Source organism: Heterocephalus glaber, unplaced genomic scaffold, assembly GCF_053883595.1.
Source record: "Heterocephalus glaber isolate CG9 unplaced genomic scaffold, H.glaber_assembly_v1.0 deba00001564, whole genome shotgun sequence".
Lineage (NCBI taxonomy): Eukaryota > Metazoa > Chordata > Mammalia > Rodentia > Bathyergidae > Heterocephalus > Heterocephalus glaber.
The window spans coordinates 3,025,800-3,047,868 of NW_028258351.1; the positions used below are offsets into that span (position 1 = coordinate 3,025,800).

Consider the following 22,069-nt stretch of genomic DNA (forward strand, 5'->3'; position numbering starts at 1 on the left):
ATTAGGAGCCTGTAATCTCAACATTCAAGGGGGCTGAGACAAGAGGATCCAAGTTTGAGTCCTGAATGGGCAATTTAGTTAGATTCTACCACAAAATAAAAAGGGGTAAGGAGGTAACACAGTGTGAAGGCCTGAGTTCGGTCCCTAATACTGGAGGCAAGGAAGAGAGAAAGAGGACATCCTCAGGGTGGGACTGGTACTTTTTTTCTCCCCCACCCCTTGAGTACTAGGGATTGAATTTGGTGCCCATAAGTGTTTTTTCTTTCTTTCTTTCTTGTGATGGAGGTCACACTATGTTGCCCAGGCTCGTCTGCAGGTTTAAGCAATCCATTCACCTAGGCCTCTCAAGCAGCTGGGACTATAGGCATGCGCCACAGGCACAACTGCCTCCAAAAGCTTTTCTTTCCCCTTTTTCTTTTTGAGACAAGGCCTCACTGTGTAGCTCAGGCTGGCCTTGAACTCAGTGTATAGCCCAGGCTGGCCTCAAACTTGGAGCAATCCTCCTGCCTCAGCATCCCAAGTGCTGGGATTATAGGCATACACCACCAAACCCCACTGTCCAAAAGCATTTTTTTTTTTTTTACCATAGTCTAAAAGTCAGACCTCATAGGATTTAGTTCCTGGTCAGCTATAATGTCTTCACCATATACCTTACTTTGGCCTACACGTTCCTTCTACTTCTGGTAAGTGTCCTCATCTCCACCCTCATTTTAAGGTTTCACCTCCACTCACACTGGATAATTCCTATACTTCAAAAAGACTAAGCACTGTGCTTCCTAGTTAGGATTCTGTGCTTGCAATTTCCAGCTCAGGTTAATTTAGGCCAAAAAGGCTACTTAGAAAAAAATCAAGGTCGGTGATTTAGCTCAGTGTGCCAACACCTGGCTCAAAAGGTCCCAAGTTTGATCCCCAGTACAAAAAAAAAAAAAAAAAAAAAAAAAATATCAGGTTACTCATAGAAATAAACAAGAAGCTAGAGAACCAGGCATGCAAACAAGACTTCCAGGCAACCAAGAAAACCCAACCACATCAGCAGGGTACTGTCAAAGGACACCAATGTCACTAGGAGGAAGTAATTATTTTTCTTTAGTTCTGGGGATCAAACCCAAGGGCTCATGGATGCCAGGCAAGTGCCCTACCACTCTACCACACTGTCAGCACCCCTTCCCTTTTTTTTTTTTTTTTTTTTGAGGCAGGGTCTTGACTTGCTATGCAGTTCAGGCTGGGCTTGAACTCACTATGTAGGCCAAACTAGCCTGGAATTCACAATGATCTTCCCGCCTCAGCTTCCCAAGTGCTGGGATTACTGCCATGTGTTATCACACCTGCTTCTCCACCCTTAATTTTCAAAAAAAAGTTTTGTTCTTACTAGATTCAAAACTGTAGTACAAAGGATCTGGTTGCCACAATGGCATTATATACCAGATCTTTTGCTGTTTTCTAAAAGGATCTTGACTAGGAATATTTACACTAAGACTGCAAATAGTATGGAAGAAAACCAGTGTTATTTAGTAGGAAGATAGAATATATACTCTGCACTCCCCTAGCCAAACAAATACTACTGTAACTGCCTAAGGACCCTTGCATAGTTGTGGTTCTGCCTTGATTAATTGCCTAGGCTGGGCTCAAATTTGGAATTCTCCTGCCTTAAAAATACTGGGATTATAGGCATGTGCCACCACACACAGCTTCATCTCTCTTTTTTTTTTTGGTACTGGGGATCGAACTTGGGACCTTGCACTTGCAAGGCAGGTGGCAGAACCATCATCTCTTCTAAAGTAGTTCTCCCCTGCTACACTCTATCCTTTCCATCAATTATTAGCACACCACCTATTTAATTTCTTTATGGCACTTTTCACAGTGCCTTTTTATTATCTGTTATTTCCCACTAGGTTGTAGACTTCATGAAGATTAGATATGTGTGCATATGACCATCAAAGATAAATAATGGTAGGCAGCATGATCTTTTTAAAAGGCAAATTATCTGATGTTACTCTGTAGTTGAATATCCTACAATGCTTCCCACAACAATTAGATCAGGTGTAAATATCTACTACAGCATGGCCCATATCTACTTTAGTGACTCCAGCTTTTTTTGTTTTACTGCTGCTGCTTTTGATTTTTGAGGCAGGGGTCTCACCACGCTCCCGGCTGACTCAGAACTTGAGATCTTCTTGTTTCTGCCTTCATAGTATAGGAACTACAGGCACAGGCCACTAAACCACCTTAACTCCAGCCAGCCTTTGGACAGTTCCTAGTACAAGTCAAGATCTCCCACTTGAGTACATGGGTGGTATATTTTTCTACAGACCCTCATTTTTTTTTTTAAGAGATCAGGGTCTCACTATGTAGTTCAGGTTGGCCTTGAACTCACTATGTAGCCCAGGATGGCCTCAAACTTGCAGCAATCTTCCTGCCCCAGCCTCTGGAGTAGCTGGGATTACAGGTATGTACCACCAAACCCAGGCAAACTTATTTTTTTCTTGCTTATTTCCTCAATTATAAGACTTTACCCCACGAGGCCAGAAGAAAATCTGCATTATAAATCTATTATAATGCCTAATACCAATTCAGACTCAAATATCTACTAAAAGAAAAAGAGGACAAATTGGTGTTTTCTCAGATAATTTTTTTTTAAGAAAAACTACCCCTCTCATCTAGCCAAGGCAAGATATTTCTATAATTTTCTAAACCTCTATCCAAAAACAGACCAGAAAAAACTTTTTGTTATGGACAATTTACTTTTGCAGCTAAAGAAAAAGAAGATCTTTGAACACTCTTAGGAGGAATATTAAGGAGTGAAATAGGAAAGGGTATTTAAAAGTAATTTCAAGAGTAACATTAACCCTAGGCATAGACATATGTCTCTAAGCATAAGTGGAAGCTTCAAAGACACTGAACATGACGACTTAGGATCAATGCCTTAACTTTCCCCTCAATTAGGTTTTTAAAAAGTAAGATACAATATTGTTACATCATTACTATAACCACGTACCAATTAATAATTGAGTACTCAGTCCATTTTTATTTTATATCATACACTGCAGAAAATCGAACATGACTTCACCATAAGCAAGTCCTACTTACCAAGTGCTCTGGCCACTGCCAGAAAAGGAATCTGGTCAATAACTGTGCTCCTTCTCACAGGTCCACTATGAGAGAGCCGAGGCCTCTTCCAAACAACACGGTTCACTCCAGACTTGTTCATCACACTAAAAAATAAATAGGTTCACATAAATATTCTAAGATATTTCCCGGTGTTCAATAAGGAGTAAAATAAGATTATATCATCATAACATAAGGACATCTTACAAGGATGCATAAGCCACAGTTCTGTTCAGAAAGGAAAAAGAAAACAGGGCAAAAAGCAAACAAACAAAACCAAACAAACCCAGGGCAGGATTAAACCAAAGATGGTGGCACACACCTGTAATCCCAGCACTCTGGGAGGCTGAGCCAGGAGGATGCTAAATTCAAGCCCATCCCAGGAAACTTAGCAGGACCCTGTCTCAAAATTTAAAAGGGGTAGGGGGTTGCTGGGAATGGTGCTCAGTGCAAATGCCCTGGGTTCAATACTTAGTACCATCACCACCAATAAAAAGGTTAAGTTACGTGAGGAGAATTCAGAGAGTCAACTAACCTCAGCCAGCCAAAACTAAGTAGAAACAATGTAAAGAAAACTGAATAGACATCATGTCAAAGAGATGTCTTAATGACTCAGGTAACTAAAGTAAGTAAGATGTCTTTTTTTTTTGGTACCAGGGATTGAACTTGGGACCTTGCACTTGTGTGGCAGGCGCCGAAACCACCGAGCTAAATCCCCAGCCCCTAAGGAAGATGTCTTAATGACTCAAATAACTAAGGAGAGGAAAAGAGCACCTATAAATCAAAAGATATTAAATAGTAATAAAATTTAATATTTTTATACTTAAGAATCAATAGGATATAACTCAAGAGAACTATCTATATACATATTTAAATATTTGTAATTTGAAGTGTGACACTAGACTTTGGGAAGAATATCAGCTATCAGCTATACAGAGATATATCTGGGAGTTAGAGAGTAAGAATATCCTCCCACGATATAAGAAAATGGGAAGACATCCCTTGTTCCTGGGTAGGAAGAACCAATATAGTGAAAATGGCCATACTTCCAAAACTACTATATAGATTTAATCCAATGCTGATTAGAAATTCCAACAATATACTTCACAGAACTAGAGAAAACAATCCAAAAATTCATTTGGAACCAGAAGAGATCGAGAACAGCAAAAGCAATTCTAGGCAACAGAGACATGGCTGGGGGTATCACAATCCCCAACTTGAAACTATACTACAAAGCTACTACAAAGCTACAGCACAGTACTGGCAAAGAAACAGACTCGAGAATCAGTGGAATAGATTAGAAGATGCAGAAACAACTTCAGACATACTCAGCCACCTCATCTTTGACAAAGGAGCCAACCACCCTCACTGGCGGAAAGAGCCTATTTAATAAATGGTGTTGGAAAAACTGGATTTCAACCTGCCAAAGATTAAAACTAAACCCATACCTATCACCATGCACTAAACTAAGATTGAAGTGGATTAAAGATCTAAATATTAAAACAGAAACACTAAACTTGCTGGAAGATAAGTTAGGTAGAACTCTTGGAGACATTGCCATAGGAAAAGACTTTATGAACAAAACCTCAGTAGCACGGGAACTAGCACAAAGAATCAACTGGGATCTCATCTTATTAAAAAGCTTCTGTGCTGCAAGAGAAACCACCAACAGAGCTAACAGACAACCTACAATGTGGGAAAAAATTTTTAGAAGCTGTACCTCAGACAAAGGTCTATTACCTAGAATATATAAAGAATTGAAAAAAAATCAGACCCCCCCCCCAAATTCAAAGACCCAATTCAAAAATGGGCATCTGAAATGAACAGACATTTCTCAGACAAAGAAGTAAAAGCAGCAAATAAATATATGAAAAAATGTTCAACGTCACTGGTCATTTGAGAGATGCAGATGAAAACAACACTGAGATTCCACCTCACCCCAGAAAGAATGGCTGCTACCAAGAAATCAATCAATAACAAATGCTGGCGGGGGTGTGGGGAGAAAGGAATCCTTCTCCATTGTTGGTGGGAGTGCAGACTGGTGCAACCACTGTGGAAATCAGTATGGAGATACCTCAAAGAACTAGGGCTAGAGGTCCCATTTGACTCAGCTATTCCCCTGCTGGGTATCTTCCCCAAAGAATTAAAAGAATCATACCACAGCAATACCATGCTCATAGCGGCACAGTTTGCAATAGCTAAAGCTTGGAAACAGCCCAAGTGCCCATCAACTGGAAACTGGATAAAGAAGATGTGGTTTTTTTGATAAAATGGAGTACTACTCAGCCATACAGAACGAGAAACTAGAGACATTTATAGCTAAATGGATGCATATTGAGGCGATACTCTTAAATGAAATAAATAGGACAAGCATGTGTAAATACCGATTAGTTTCTCTAGTGTGAGAAACTGATAGTGTAAACAAAGGTTAAAATGATTAAAATGAATAATTGATAATTTGAAATAGGAAAAAAGGTACAAATGTTTAGGGGTGGTGCGAGAGGAAAGGGAAAGAGGGGAAAGGAAAAAATTATGAAAAAAAGAATAAAATGGAAACAAAATCTATATAAATAGGGAAAGGTGGAGGGGGTGAAGGGTGCACAGGTAATGGGGAAAAAAATAAGAACCAAGATACATCATGTACAGGTACGAGCACCCAATGATAAATGTAGACGTACTGTATACCTAAAATGTACCAATAAAAGAATTTAAAGAAAAAATCCTCCTAAAAATCTGCAATAGGAGTAACAGAAATCTGTAATTAACACACTCGAAGGTACCTAACTCTTGAAAATACAGTTAATCCTTGGGCAGGGGATTTAGCTCAGTGGTTCCACTGCCTGCCTCGAAAGCGCAAGGTCCTGAGTTTGATCCCCAGTACCAAAAAAAAAGGAAAAAAGAAAATATGGTTAATTCTTTAGATAAAAAAACTCAAAATGTAACAGAGATTTTTCAATCTATTTCTTGTAAATATTGTAAATGGAGCTAGGGAAATGAGAAATTAATTTTTATACATTTAATTTTTATTTAAATGTAGCAGTCTCATGTGGCTATTGGTTACCCTATAGGACAATAAAGGAATGAAATGAGTATGGAATGATCCAAAAATGTTACAGAAGTTACTGTAGAACAGTAATTCCAGAAAAGTGCTTAGATACCATCCTTCTTGGGAACTAGTTTAATTCTCAGTTCTTTTGGTACGGGGGATCGAACTTGGGACTCCTGCGCTTTCGAGGTAGGTGGCAGCACCACTGAGCTAAACCCCCGGCCCAATTCTCAGTTCTTATTCTATTATTATTATTGGTACTGGGGATTGAATCCAGGGCCTTCACAATGAGCTACACCAAAGAAGGTTGCATGTAAATGTATAATCTTCCTGCCTCAGGCCCCCAGAATGCTGAGATTATAGGCATGCGCCATGATGCCCAGATTAATTCTCAGTTCTGAAAGCAACATCTAAGTCATAACAAGAGTTATAGTAACAAAGGCATTTTGCTATATTATGCTTTCTTCAATGCTGATCCTCAAGAAGAAAACAGCAGAGTGAAGTGACTCTGCCATTCAGTAGTCTATGAAACATGAGAATAAGGATAAGAAGGGTTTCTATTTTGCCTTCATGCCATCTTAAATCCCTATTGTTCTTTCTTAAACCTGCTCCCTAAAAGGCAATGCTTAGTAATATTTAAGTAATTACTGTAGCTGCTTCTAATACAAGAGAGCTACTAGGAGCTCTTGATACTCAATATTTAAGGATATTTTAGTTCCTATGTTTCTGAGGAACTAAAAGACAAATAATGGTACCAGTTAAACATAAACATTTATTCAGGGCTGGGGATTTAGTTCAGTGGTTCCGCTGCCTGCCTCAAAAGTGGAAGGACCAGAGTTTGATCCCTGGTACCAAAAAAAAAAAAAAAAAAGCAAAATAATCCCACACATAGTGGTACATGCCTGTAATTCCAAGTTCAAGTCCAGCCCAGGCAGTATAGTGACTTAGGCCTTATTTCTATATCATACACAGGGCTAGGGATGTAGCTCAGTTCAAAGAGCCTAGCTTCAATCTTCAGTAGAAAGGCGGGGGGGAAGAGGAGAGAATGAGTGAGTTGTAAAAGATGCTGCTTTTCCTGCACTTGCTGTTGCTGTCCTGTACAATTAAAAGGCATATAAAAAGGAACAGCCTGACATGAAGAAAGCTGACAGAGCAGCAACAGAAGGCTGGAAAAACAGAGTGCTGGCCAATTGCCTAGGCTGGGACACAGGGAGGTGAGGAAATAACTTACCATAAAATGGCTTGATTTTTGCAAAAAGACACCTGCTCCCAAATGGCAAAGAGCAGCTGTCCAACTGTCCAGATGGTATTTTCATGATAATGCCAAAACCATAAATGCTTTATTATTAAAGTTTATTAAAATCAAGGAAAATATAACTTTAAATTTTAAGTTGAACAAGAAATAAGCTGTAGCCAAAAGTTATTTTTTAAAAAAGACTGATGAGAGGTAACAGACCTACCAATATTTAAAAAGTATGATAATGGGGCTAGGGAGGTAGTTCAGTGGCAGAGCTTGCCTGGAATATCTGCCAGGTCCTGGGTTCAATTTCTACCATTGCCAAACAGAGAAAAAAATCATAATGATGTCACAGTTTTAAAAATTATGGTACTAGTAAATGACAAGTAAAAATAACACAAAAAAGACCCAAGCATGGGCCGAGGATTTAGCTCAGTGGTTTCGCCACCTGCTGCGCAAGTGCAAGGACCCAAGTTCGATCCTCGGTACCAAAAAAAAAAAAAAAGACCCAAGCATATACAGGAATTCTATTTATAATTACAAAGCCCATTTTGCACGGCTCCCAGTAGAGGTCTCAGATATAAGCTTACCATCACTTGTAGGATTAAGTAGACTAGAACCTGAACTCAACACTGCAGGATATAGGACAGGAAGTACAGTGGCCAGCATGGCCACTTCAGGAATATTGTCTTCATCAGGGCCAGCCTGGGCTACATAGGGACTTCAAGGCCAGCCTAACCTACATAGCGAGACACTGTCTCAAACAAACAAACAAACCAAAAAGGAATACTGTCTTCAAGTGATCCTTAAAATATCTGGGAGCCATTTTCTAGTCCTCCAAATGACTGCTCAGGTGTAAATAAACAAGGCCACATGGTCTAACAGCAAATATGTTTCATATGCCACAGGTATCAGCATCTTGTAAACAGCCCATGGCTGTAGCTGCCTGGTCCCTACACAAGTCAAACTTCATGCATAGAAGGAAACCAAGGTTTTTGGTTCAAATAGAAATTTATACTCTATTCAAACTGTTCCCTTCACAGACGTAGTTCCATTCAAGGCTCATTATACAATAAGCACTGTAGCCCCACAAAAGAGCTGACATTCTCTGTTTATGTGACCCACAGAAACAGCACAAGAACAGGGCAGACTCAAGTCCCTCTTCCCACTAAAGGATTTTATACCTGGTCAGCATTTTAATCAGGAAGGAAAAGATGTATAAATGTTCAAGTGGTTATTGTAACCATCTAGGAAAAAATATTAACTTGTATCCCTACCACACTGCTTAGATTTTGAAATTTCAAAAGAATTGAAGATTAAAATATAAAACATGTAGGGCCGGGAATTTAGCTCAGTGGTTTTGTTGCCTGCTGCACAAGCGCAAGGACCTGAGTTTGATTCCCGATACCAAAAAAAAAATATATATATATATATATATAAAACGTGGTTTAGGAGCCAGGCACAGTGGCATATGTCTGCAAAAGCATGTTGTGCAGTGGAACAGTGCCTGCCTAGCATGCCTGAGGCCTACAGTTCAATTCCAAGTAACAGATAGACAGACAAGACACACACACACACACACACACGCACACGATTAGGGATCAAGTCCCCAAGACTTTTTCAGGGGTGTTCAAACTTAACTTTTTGTTCATATAATATTAAGACCAGGCGTATATAGTAGTTTTTAAGAGGCTAAACAACAAATATAATAAAATGTGTCAATATTTAAGAGATCTGCATAACTCAGTGAACCAGTATTTTCCAAATGATAAATGTGTATGTTACACAATCATACATAAGGCTTCCAACCACATGATGTTGGAAAAGGCAAAATTATGGAGATAATAAAAACATCAGTACTTGCCAGGTATAAGGAAGAGAAGGATGGGCAAACACAGATCATTTTTAGGACAGTGAAACTATTCTGCATGATACTATAATGGTGCAGACATATCTTCACATATTTTTATAAATACTCAGAATGAACCTTAAACTATGGAAATTGGGCGAAAACAATGTTATCAATTATAACAAATGTAAAACTCTGGTGCAGGATGTTGATACTGGGGAAAGCTGTGCTTGGAGGAGGAAGGCAGGGAGTATTTGGAAACTGCTATGTTTCCTCTTCAATTCTGTGAATCTAAAAGTGTTTTTAAAAATATCGTCTAGCTTAAAAAAAAAAATCAGTTAGGCTGGGTACAATGGTGCATGCCTGTAACTCCAGATACTCGGGAGGCTGACAGGAAGATAACAAGAATGAGGCCAGCCTGGGCAACATAGCAAGATACCATCTCAAAATAAAATATAAAAAGGGGCCAAGGATTTAGCTCAGTGGTTCCGCCGCCTGCCTCACAAGTGCAAGGTCCTGAGTTTGATCCCTGGTACCCCCCCCCAAATACATAAAAATAAATAAAATAAAATATAAAAAGGACTGGGGATGTAGCTCAATGCCAGACTGGCTTCTTGGTTCAATCCCATGTACTGCACAAAATAAAAAATAAAATCTATTAATTTTAATACATTTTATTAGTACTACTAATTTTACAAAATATTGGGAAGACTTTTTTTTCCTGGTACCAGGAATCAAACTCAGGATCTTGCGCTTACCAGGCAGGCAGGCTGAGCTTAATCCTTGGCCTGAGAAGACTTATTTTTTAAAACTCATGTGTGACAACCCACTTTCCTGTCCCCTCCTGTCTCTCTCAGAAGGTTTCCTCTCAATAAGATTTCCTACTCTTTTTTTTTTTTTAAGTACTGGGGATCGAACTCAGGACCTGGTGCCACTGAGCTAAATCCCTGGCCCAAAATTTCCTCTTAAAAAAAAAAAAAAATTAAAATAAAAGAATAAAACTCACGCATGGCCAGGTGCAGTGGCACATACCTGTAATCCTAGCTACTCAGGAGGCTGAGGCAAGAGGATCACAAGTTCAAGAGAGACCAGGTAACTTACCAAGATCTGTCTCAAAAAATTTTAAAAGACTAGAATTGTAGCTCAGTGGTACAGCTTCCTCAAAGCAAAGAAGGCTCTACATTCAATCCCCAATACAACAAATAAATAAATAAGAGACAATGACTCAATGATTTTTAAAAATTCATGCATAATTTTTTTGGGGTGAGGCAGTACTGCAGATTGTACCCAGGTCTTCGCATATTGCTAGGCAAGTGCTCTACCACTGAGCTACATCCCCAGCACTTTCTAAAAATTTTATTTTGAGACAGGGTTGCTAAGTTGCCCAGGCTGACATCAAACTTTCAATCCTCCTGCCTCACCCTCGCAGAGTGCTGGGATTTTAAGAATGAACCATCACTCCTGGCTTATGTGAAAGGTTTTCAATAAAATTTGTATGAGGCTGGGCCTGGTGGCTCATGCTTATAATTCCAGCACTCTGGGAGCCTGAGGGAGGAGGATTACAAATTCAAGCCCAATGTGGGCAACTTAACAATTTAACAATACCCTGCCCCAAAATTTAAAAAATGAAAAGAATAAAAGGCTAGGGATGTACTTTAGTGCAAAGAACCTGGGTTCACTCCATAGTATACAAAAAATCTTACATGTATTGTTAGTTGACTTGATATATTATTTTCCTTTTGGAGGTATTATGAGAAATAAAAATCAATTCAAAATGAGGTAAATATGACTACAATGGAGTTTTGCATCAGGCAAACTAAAATCCATTTTACAAAAAAATCAACTTAATTAAGAGGGAGAAGTAGCTAAATAGAACAAGAGAAAAACAAAAAAGCAGAATCATTACCTCCCACCAAGTCCTTCAATTCGTTCTCTTTCCTTGGGAAGTTCTGGCTTATGGTCCTGTGTCACCTCCACAGCTCTGATGAAATCATCCTTCGGGTCATCCTGAATTCCAAGGACCACCCCTGAGTCACCCACATGAGCTACATACATCTTCATGCCCCGTATGATGACCACACTGGCTGTTGTCCCTGACGTGCTGGGAAGACCTGTCATAGTCTTTGGCCATTCTGCTGCAATGAGAAACAAAATATTTTATTCTTCCAGATATAGACATTAATACAATATTAGGATATAAACAGCGAGTAGCTTGAATTACCATTTTAAATATATTCTGGAAATTACTCAGTGATTTCTATTGATTAATTAACACATTAATAGATTTTATAAACAATGCAACTACAATAAAACTGCCAAAACAGTCAAAGAGAAATTTATTACAGGACATACTATTTCCATATAACTCTTAGTCTTAACTACAATTAAAAACAATGGTTTGGTTTGGTTTTTATACTAAGACATGAACACAGGGCTCTACCACTTAACTACACTCCTAGTTAAACAGTTTTGATACTACGTAGTCAGCCATTTAGCATCTGTTTATTAATCTTTGAAGACTTTCCAAAAGTCTACTTGTTTTTGAAGTAACTTTTTTTTTTTTGGTACCGGAGATCAAACTCTGGTCCTTGCGCTTGCGCAACAGGTGGCGAAACCACTGAGCTAAATACCCGGCCCAAAGTAACTATTTTTGAATAGTCAAAAACTAAAAATAACATTTATTGAGCACTATATATGACATTCTGTATTGAGAGTTTTACATGTATTATCTCAGTATTTGTCAGAAACCAATGAGACAAGATTATTCCCATTATTTTCATCTTGCAGATGGGGAATCAATACTAAAAACTTGCTTCAGCTGGGTATGCTCATGCATATCTGTAATCTTAGCACTCCAGGAGGCTGAGGCAGGAGGACAACAAGTTCAGCCTAGCATGGGCAACTTAGCAAGAATCTGTCTCAAAATGAAAAACAAAAAAGGTGGCTAGGGAGGTCCTAGCTCAGTGTGAAAGCTCTAGGTTCAATCCCTGGAAACACATACACACAGACTACACCAGAGGACCTAAGAGGCTTGCTGGAAGGCCACAGATAAACAAAAACAAATAATTACAGAGAAAGTATGGAGTGCAGTGCAAAGCTTCTGGGTTCAATCTTCAGTAATGTGCATTCAAGGCCAGCCTGGGCTACAGAGTGAATTCAAGGCCAGCCTGAACTGTATAGCAAGACTGTCTCAAAAAACCAAAATGAAAAAAAAAACCAAAAACCCAAAATGACAAAGGACCTGAATAGATATTTTGCCAAAGACATACAAATGGGGCCGGGAATTTAGCTCAGTGGTTCCGCACCTGCCTTGCAAGCGCAAGGTCCCGAGTTCAATCCCTGGTACCAAAAAATAATAATAATAATTTTTTTTTTTAAAGTTTATGGGACATTTCCCGAGGGGCCTTGGCGACGGCGGCGGCGGGCGCGGCGACGTCCCCCGGAAGTGGAGCCCAGGACTTCCACTCGTGCTTGAGGCGAGCGGAGCCGGAGACTCAACCAGAGGCCTAAGACGGGATCTGACAAGATGGTTGGGCTGCCCCGCAGGATCATCAAGGAAACTCAGCGTTTGCTGGCAGAACCAGTTCCTGGCATTAAAGCGGAACCAGATGAGAGCAACGCTCGTTATTTTCATGTGGTCCTTGCTGGCCCCCAGGATTCCCTTTGAGGGAGGGACTTTTAAACTTGAACTGTTTCTTCCGAAGAATACCAAATGGCAGCACCTAAAGTACGTTTCATGACCAAAATTTATCATCCTAATGTAGACAAGTTGGGAAGAATATGTTTAGATATTTTGAAAGATAAATGGTCCCCAGCACTGCAGATCCGCACAGTTCTGCTCTCAATCCAGGCTTTGTTAAGTGCTCCTAATCCAGACGACCCATTAGCAAACGACGTAGCGGAGCAGTGGAAGACCTTCAATGAAGCCCAAGCCACAGAAACAGCTAGAACATGGACTAGGTTATATGCCATGAATAATATTGAAGTCGATCCGATCATCAAGTTTGTGTCACTTCTCCTGTTCTGCCAAGACTTCTTCCTTTTTTGTTTGCATTTAATGGACATGGTCTTAGAAACATTACAGAATAAAAGCCCAGACATTTTCAGTCCTTTGGTGATTAAATGCACGTTAGAAAATCTATGTCTTGTCCTGATTCACTGTCGTAAACCATGAGCAGAGGCTAAAAGTATCAACGGGATTGTCGTGAAACGTTTAAAAGCAGTGGCCCTCTGCTTTTATTCATTTTCCCCATCATGGTTTAAGTATAAAGCACTGTGAATGAAGGTAGTTGTCAGGGTTAGCTGCAGGGGTATGGGAATTCTTTATTTTATTTTTTGAGGGGAAAAGCAGTTTCAAAATTTTATGGACTCCTTTCCCCCTCTTTTATGGTGATCTAATTGCATTGGTTAAAAAGCAGCTAACCAATTCTCTAGAATACGCTCTCTAGCCAAGTCTAACTTTATTTAGATGATATAGATGGACAAGCTGATTGAACCAAAATGGGAACATTAACAAACATCACAGCCCTCACTAATATCATTTTGACTTTGCTGTCAAGTGTAGATTCCCCACTTCAAAAAAAAGCTTGTGACCATTTTGTATGGCTTGTCTGGAAACTTCTGTAAATCTTATGTTTCAGTAAAATATTTTTTGTTATTCTAAAAAAAAAAAAGTTTATGGGCTGGGGATTTAGCTCAGTGGTTCTGGCCCCTGCCTCAAAAGCACAAGGTACCAAGTTCAATCCCTGGTACCAACAAAACAAAACAAAACAAAACACATACAAATGACCAACAAATAAATGAACTGATGCTCAGCATCACTAATAAGGGAAATTTGAATCAAATCTACACTGAGTCATCATCTCACACCTGTTAGGATAGCTGCCATTAAAAGACAAGAGGTGGGCTGGGCGTGGTGGCGCTTTCCTGTGATCCCAGCAGTTGGAAGGCTGAGGCAAGAGGATCACTGTGAGTTCAAGGCCAGCCTGGGCTACACAGTGAGACCTTGTCTCAAAGAACCAAGAGAAAATAAGACAAAAGCTGGGTGTGGTGGCACAGGTCTGTAACCCTAGCACTTGGAAGGCTGAGGCAGGAGGGCTGCCACAAATTTGAGGCCAGCCTGGGCTACACAGTCAGCTCCTGGCAAACCTGAACTACAAAGCAAGATCTTGTTTCAAAAAAGCAAAACAGGGCCGGGGATTTAGCTCAGTGGTGCCGGCGCCTGCCTCACGAGCACAAGGTCCTGAGTTCGATCTCTGGTACCAAAACAAAACAAAACAAAACAAGAGGTAGTTTAAGTGTTGTTGGCAGGAATGTAAATTGGTACAGCCAAGACAGAAAACAGAATAAAAATTAATTAAAAATAAATACAAAATTAAAAATTGAACTACCATATGACTCAAGAATCCCATTCCTAGGTATATACCCAAAGAAAGTAAAATCAGTATCTTGAATAGATCTGTACCTCCATGTTCCTTGCTGCATTGTTTACAACAGCCAAGATACCAAATCAACCTAAGTGATGACAGATGGATGGAGGTTGAGCTTCCCCAATCCAACAGTTTGGACTGTGAAACTCTCCAAAATCTGTAACTTTTTGAGCACCAATATGACGCCTGAAGTACAAAATTCCATACCTGACCTATGAGACAGGCGGTCATCAAAATGCAGGTGCAGGAGGACTGCATGTTTGAATCCCGCCCAGGCAACTTAGTGAGACCTGGCCTCAAAATAGAAAACAAAAAAATCCCAGCCTAGGAAACTTAGCACCTTATGGAGACCCTGTCTCAAAATAGAAAATAAAAAGGGACCCCTCCTCAGTCATCATTCAACCAACCAATCAATCAATCAATGTTGGAGATGTAGCTCAGTGGTAGAGTGGCCCTGGGTTCAATTCCCAGTACCACCACCACACCCTTGCCCCCCTCCAAAAAGAAAACCAGATACAGTACAGGGCTGGGATTATAGCTCAGTTGGTAGAGTCTACACCTATCACATACAAGGCTCTGGGTTCAATCCTTAGCACTGCAAAACAGAACAGGCAGATACAGCTGAGACTGCAGCTCAGCAGTAGAGCACGGCTCAGGAAGGACAAGGCCTGGGTTCAATGTCCAAAGCATACATGTGCACACAAAGCAAGCACCCAAAAAATTACCTTCAGATTATGTATATATCATATGTATGAAACATATATGAATTCTGTGTTTAGACTTGGGCTCCACCCCCAAGATACTCATGTCTCTGCAAATACCCCAAAATCTGAAAAAAACCCAAAAAAATGTTGGTCCTACTCAACCTCTATATACAGTGGAATACATTCAGTCAAAAAAGGGGGAAATCTTGCCATTTCCAAGAAGGATGAATTTGGAGGGCATTATGCTATAAAATAAATGAGGCACAGAAAATCAAATACTATACGGCCTCACATATGGAATCTTAAAAAGTTAAACACATAGAAGCAGAAATTAAAAGTTGTCAGGGAGTAGGGATTGCTAGGGATTGGGGCTGGGAGAAATGGGAGATGGCCAAAGGATATGAACCTTCAGCTGTAAGGTAGCAAGTTCTCAGGATCTGATGTACACCACAGTGACTATATACTGTGCTGAACAGTGTAACTGAACTCAAATGTTCTCACTACATGTTTTGCTAACCATGTGAGGTGATGGATGTAATTGACTATTGTATCATTTTATCACACATACATATACCAAATCATCTCATGATATACTTTAAAAATATACCTATAACTAAAAACAAAATCTCTTCTTCAGAAGAAACCATTAAAAGAATGAAAAGACTATTTTTCAGAATGGAAGGATACGCACAAAATGGTCCTACAAATCGGACTGTTCCAAGAAAGGGAGGTGGGCTGGGCACAAAGGGTCAAAGCCTTACACCAAAGAAGAAACTCAAACAAAAAACATGCAAAGGTGTTCAATTTCTTTAATCACTGGGGAAATACTAATTAAAACCCACAATTAGATACTACTACATGATTATCAGATTGCACAAATTATAGTTTTGACAATATCAACTGTGGTTAAAAATATGAAATAACATACTATCACCATCTACTGTGAGAATATAAAAGTAACATTTCAGAAACATTTAGGAATTACTTATGAAAGGTGAAGATATGCATACTCTCGGACTACCCTCTAGGTATACACCATATATTAATGTACATATTCAAAAATATACTTGACTGCTCATGAAGGCTAAAAATGGGCACCCCACTCAAATAGCCTTCACCATGGAGAATGGACTACACTACATATAATGTGTAAGAACCTTGTAAGAACTGTGAAATAAAGGAATATGTACCATATGAATTTCTTCAAAAACAAGTTATAATTAGAAAAGTGGTAAAACTACTCAGAAAAACAAGCAAATCACTGTAGAGCTGTCATAAAAGCTGGGCTAGTGATTACTCCTTGATCTATGAGAGCAGAAAGGACATACAGGTATGTCTGAAGTATAGGCAACGTTCCCTTTCCTAACTGGATAGCATTTACTTTATACTTACTCATTAAAATGTACATGTATGAATGTTTTATGACTTAGATGTATGACATGTTGTAGTTCATAACTTTTTAAATTAAAAAAAAGAATTAAGGTGTGTTATATATAGGCATCAACTCCCCACATGGAATGTGATCATTACATACTGCAAACATGTATCAATAAAATTTTTTTTAAAAAAGCAATGTGAAAAAGGCATCAATTTTGTCAGCACAGAGCAGACTAGAGACAGCTCCTTTACCCTTCCAGTTCTCCAGTTTGGTTACAGAAGGCATTCCTAGAACCTCAGCCTAGAGTATACTGTTTATTTCTGTAGCCCTTTCAATTATTTTATCCCTTAACTATCAACAAAACCCTTTCTTTTGCATCAGGTGGATTGTTTTCTGTAGCTAAGAATCTAGAAAAAGACCAAAAAATCGACTATCACAATAAATGTTAATGAGGTGATACCTCAGAAAGGTTTTCTCAAGCATATTCAGAAAATGAAATTTCCCTGTAGCATTCAAGTAATTTGGTCATTAAAATAAATAACCTAGAGCCAGGAATTTAGCTTAGTGGTTTCGTCGCCTGCTGTGCAAGCGCAAAGACCCGAGTTCGATCCCTGGTACCAAAATAAATAAATAAATAAATAAATAAATAAATAAATAAATAACCGAAACTAGTACCTAGAATATATAAAGAACTCAAAAAAACCAGACGCCCCCCAAATTTAAAGACCAAATCCAAAAATGGGCATGTGAAATAAAGATACTGCTCCGATGAAGAAGTAGAAATGGCAAATAAATAAATATACAAAAAAATGTTCAGTATTACTGGTCATTCGAGAGATGCAAATGAAAACAATGCTGAGATTCCATCTCACTCCAGATAGAATGGCTGCTATCAAGAAATCAACCAACAGAGGCTGGAGATTTAGCTCAGTGGTGCTGTGCCTGCCTAGCAAGCGCAAGGTCCTGTGTTTGATTTCTGGTACCCCCCCTCAAAAAAAACAAAGAAAACAAGAAATCAACCAATTAAAAATGCTGGAGGGGGCTGGGGATTTAGCTCAGTGGTTCTGTCACCTGCTTCACAAGCGCAAGGACCTGAGTTCAATCCCCAGTACCAAAAAAATAAAATAAAAGATAAAAATGCAGGAGGGGCTTTGGGGAAAAAAGGAACCCTTCTCCATTGTTGGTGGGTGTGTAGACTGGTGCAACCACTATAGCAATTAGTGTGGAGATTCCTAAAAAAACTAAAACTGGGGTCCCACTTGACCCACCTATTCCTCTCTTTGGTATCTTCCCAAAAGAATGAAAAGCATCATATCATAACAATATATGCACACTCGTGTTTATAGCAGCACAGTTTGTAATACCTAAACCTTGGAAACAGCCCAAATGCTCATCAACCGATGAATGGATAAAGATGTAGGTTTTTTATAATCAAATACTACTCTGCTATAAAGAAGGATAAGCTTGATACATTTATAGCTAAATGGATGCACCTTGACACCATACTCTTAAGTGAAATAAATAGGACACACATGTAAATATCGAATTATTTCTCTGGTGTGAGAAACTGATAGTGTAAATAAGGACAAAAATGTATGATACTGGGAAATGGGAGGAAAATGTTCAAATGAGAAGGGGAACATGGGAGGGGGAAAGAACAAGAGAAATCAGAAGAGGAAGAGGGGTTGAAGGGAGGGGAGAGGAATGGGGAAAAAAAAGCAGCAGCAAGATACATTGTACAGGTAAAAATTCCCTATGACGAATGTTATCATTATGTATATATAAAATTTACCAATAAAAATAAAGGTCAATACTTAAAAAAAAAACTGAAACAAAACTGTAAGGAGAAGAAAACAAAACAAAACAAAAAAATCCAAAGACACACTATTATGTAAACCACATTTTTGGTCAAAAGCACATATAACCTGTACAAAGAGGTATTTTGCAATAGCCTAAAAATAGTGAAATTCATTTGAAATATAACCTTGACCGTGTTACAATTTGTCTCAGATGTAGGTCTGAATTCATCCTTGTAAAGTAGTATAATACTTTTTAATAATTGGGACCTTGGGCTGGGGATTTAGCTCAGTGGTTCTGGCGCCTGCCTTGCAAGCCCAAGGTCCTGAGTTCGATCCCCAGTACCAAAAATAATAATAATAATAATAATTGGGACCTTAAGTGTCCCTCTATTTTTTTCAAACATTCTCTTAATTTTTGCCAATGAACATTCTAAACAACTTACAAAATTAAAAAACCCTCCACAGATCTTCAACTAGCACTAAATTTACATTATCTTAAGGATCTGATAGCATTATAATATTCTTTCTTAATTACAGTACTGTTTTCTACTTCATAATTTAAACATTTATTTATATTTGGTCATTTGTTTATTTACTTAATACCCAGGGTCTTCCCACTGAGCTGCATCCCCAGCTCTTTTTTTTCTTTTTCTTTTTTTTTTGGTACCGGGGATTGAACTTGGGTCTTTACGCTTTTGAGGCAGGCGGCAGAACCACTGAGCTAAATCCCAGCCCATCCCCAGCTCTTTTTTCCTTTTCATTTTGAGACAGGGACTTGCTAAATTCCCCGGGCTGGGTTCAAAGTTGCCATCTTCCAGTCTCAGCTTCCCTGAGGGCTGGGTTACATGTATGTGCCATCATGTCTGGGTAACCTTTACTTTGTTAAATGAGTAAATATTAGTATTGGGATCAAACCTATCAACAGCCACTGCACTCCAGTGTGTGCAACACAGCAAGACCCCATCTCTGGAGACAGAAACACACTAGGTAGTCTAAGTTGGCTCTGAACACATGATCACTTGCCTTTGTCTCTCAAGTTCTGAGATAACAGGCTTGCACCACTCTATCAGATAAAATTCAACACTTCCTGGTTACCTTACTACATTTTACCATTATCTATAGATCTTGTGTTTGTTTTTTGTGGTGGCAGGGATCACTCAGGGCCTTGCACAAACAAGGCAAAGGCTTACCACTGAGCTACACCAGCCCACTCAAAGAATTTCTTTTTCTTGTGCCAATAGTGAGTCAAACACCAACAAGGTATCCTATCACTCCCTAATATTTATAGTATCTAATTCCTTGGGATTCCCCTTCCAAAGCAACCGCTGTCTTAAAGCCATTTTCTATTACTGTAACAGAATATCTAAGATGAGTAATTTATAAAGAACAGGTGTTTATTTTGGCTCCTGATTCTGAAGGCTAGGAAGCCCAAGACAGGATGGCCACATCTGGTGGGCTTCTGGTGAGAATCATGATTTAAGGCAGAAACAAGAAGAGCAAAATAGTGGTACAGGGAAGAGTGAAAAGAGGACTGAATTTCCACCATAATTAACCCATCCTCCCATGAAAAGCATTAATAAATTCACGAGGGCTCCACTCCCATGACTGAAAACCTTCCACTGGGCCCCACTTCCTAATATTGCTACACTAGGAATCTAAGGTTCCAACACAGGAATTTTAGAGGTCACACTCAAATCATGGCGACCAACAAAATCAGGAAATTAACACTTAGGCTATGTAACCACCTAACCCTCAGGCCCCATTCAAATTCTAATTATCTTAGTAATATGCTTTTATAAATAGCAAAGCTAGAACTCAAGATCTCTTGTTATATTTAGTTATCATACCCTCTCTCTTCTTTTTTAGTGCTAGTGATCAAACCAATAGACTTATACATTCCAGGTAAGTGCTATACCATGGAGCCACATCTCCAGACTTTGCTTGTATTTTGTTTTATTACTGGCTTTTTGAAACAGAGTCTCTCACTGGTAATACAGGAGGCCCTGAACTCACTATGTAGCCAGGCTGGTCTTGAACTTGCAATTCTGCCTCAACCTCCCAAGCAGCTGAGATTATAGGATTACATCACTAAACCCAGCCTTACCATGTCTCTTTAGCCTCTTGAATCTAGAACAATTCCTCAGTGTTTCCTTGGTGCCTATTTTTTTGGCTGGGGTAGGGGGGGTGTTGAGAAAGTCTAAGTAGTTCAGGCTGGCCTTGAACTCATGGTGATCCTCTGGCCTCAGCCTCCTAGGTGCTGGGATTATAGGCATGCACCACCCTGCCCAACCTTCTTGGTGCTTTTAAGGAAAACTATGTCAGCCATTTCAAGAATCTCTCAATTTCCATTTATTGGTATTCAGGGTACTATGCATTTTGGAAAAGACAATCACAAAAGCACTAACTATGATCTCCTACAGGCAGTATAGAATAATTTTCCCATTAAAACTACTTAGATTTTGATTACTTGATCAAGCAGGGTCTACCAGGTTTCTTGACTGTCAAGTTAATCTTTTGCCCTTTTAATTAAGTATTTCGTGGGCAGGTATTCTGACAATGTAAATATCCTTTTACTAGGCTGAATGGTATCCCTCATCCCCAAACGAAAAAACAGATCCACCCAAAACCTATGCATGTGACCTTTTTAGAAAAAGGGTGTACACAGATATAAATAGGTTAAGAATCTTAAAAAGAGATCATCCTGGACTAGAGAGTGGGCACTAATTCCACAGACAAATATCCTTTAAAAAATAGGAGAAAGGGATAAGACACAGAAGGGGTGACACAAATAACTAATTTTCATTTAACAATCATCATACAACTGTTTTATTGCTGTTTTGCAACACAGTATCACTATATAATCAAGGCTGGCCTTGAACTTCCTATAGCCCTGTCTGACCTAGAGCTGTCAATCCTCCTGCCTCAGCCTGCGAAGTGCTGAGATTATAGGAATGTGTCACCACACCAAATGACATATAACTCTTTCTGAAGAAATGATGTAATGAAGAGGTTAAAATCCTTCACATGAAAAACTGGAAACCAAGTAAAGATGCAGGTTTGAAATTCTACAATTTAAAAGATTTCTTCAAATTCAGCCCACACACTTATGTTACTTTCTATTGTAAATTAATCAAACTTATCTGCCAAACCTAGAATCAACAATTTAACACTATCTTCTTCATAATTCTTTTGGTCATATCCTTTAAAAATGAATGCTTTAGGGCCAGGGATTTAGCTCAGTGGTTTCGGTGCCTGCTGCGGAGGCACAAGGACTCGAGTTCGATCCCCAGTTCGATCCCCGGTACCAAAAGAAAAAAAAAAAAAAAAATGAATGCTCTATCTTCTATCTAAGTAAACAGACTAGTATGTATTTCATCTTCCTTTTCTTCTTTTTTTGGGGGGGGAGGTGGCCCTGGGAGGTTGGACTCAGGGCCTTTACACTGAGCTATACCCCTGCCTCATCCTTTTCTTTATTATTTTGAGACATGGTCATGGTGGTCATGTTAAGTTGCTAAATTGCCC

The 22,069-nt window shown here is 39.2% G+C and overlaps 1 protein-coding gene and 1 pseudogene across 2 annotated transcripts in view; one reads left to right on the plus strand and one right to left on the minus strand.

Moving 5' to 3' along the window:
• The window catches only part of Ppm1d (protein phosphatase, Mg2+/Mn2+ dependent 1D), a 44,526-nt gene that overhangs the window by 14,674 nt on the left and 7,783 nt on the right, over positions 1 to 22,069 (minus strand). Inside the window, exons 2-3 of one of the 2 annotated variants that reach the window (XM_004870386.3) lie at positions 11,144 to 11,372; positions 3,088 to 3,212 (exon numbers count right to left, since the gene is read on the minus strand). In XM_004870386.3, the coding sequence (XP_004870443.1) occupies positions 3,088 to 3,212; positions 11,144 to 11,372 (354 nt within the window). The remainder of the gene's footprint in view (positions 1 to 3,087; positions 3,213 to 11,143; positions 11,373 to 22,069) is intronic. The other variant, XM_087191452.1, reaches the window with a different exon arrangement.
• LOC106008211 (ubiquitin-conjugating enzyme E2 N pseudogene) lies at positions 12,703 to 13,429 on the plus strand (annotated as a pseudogene).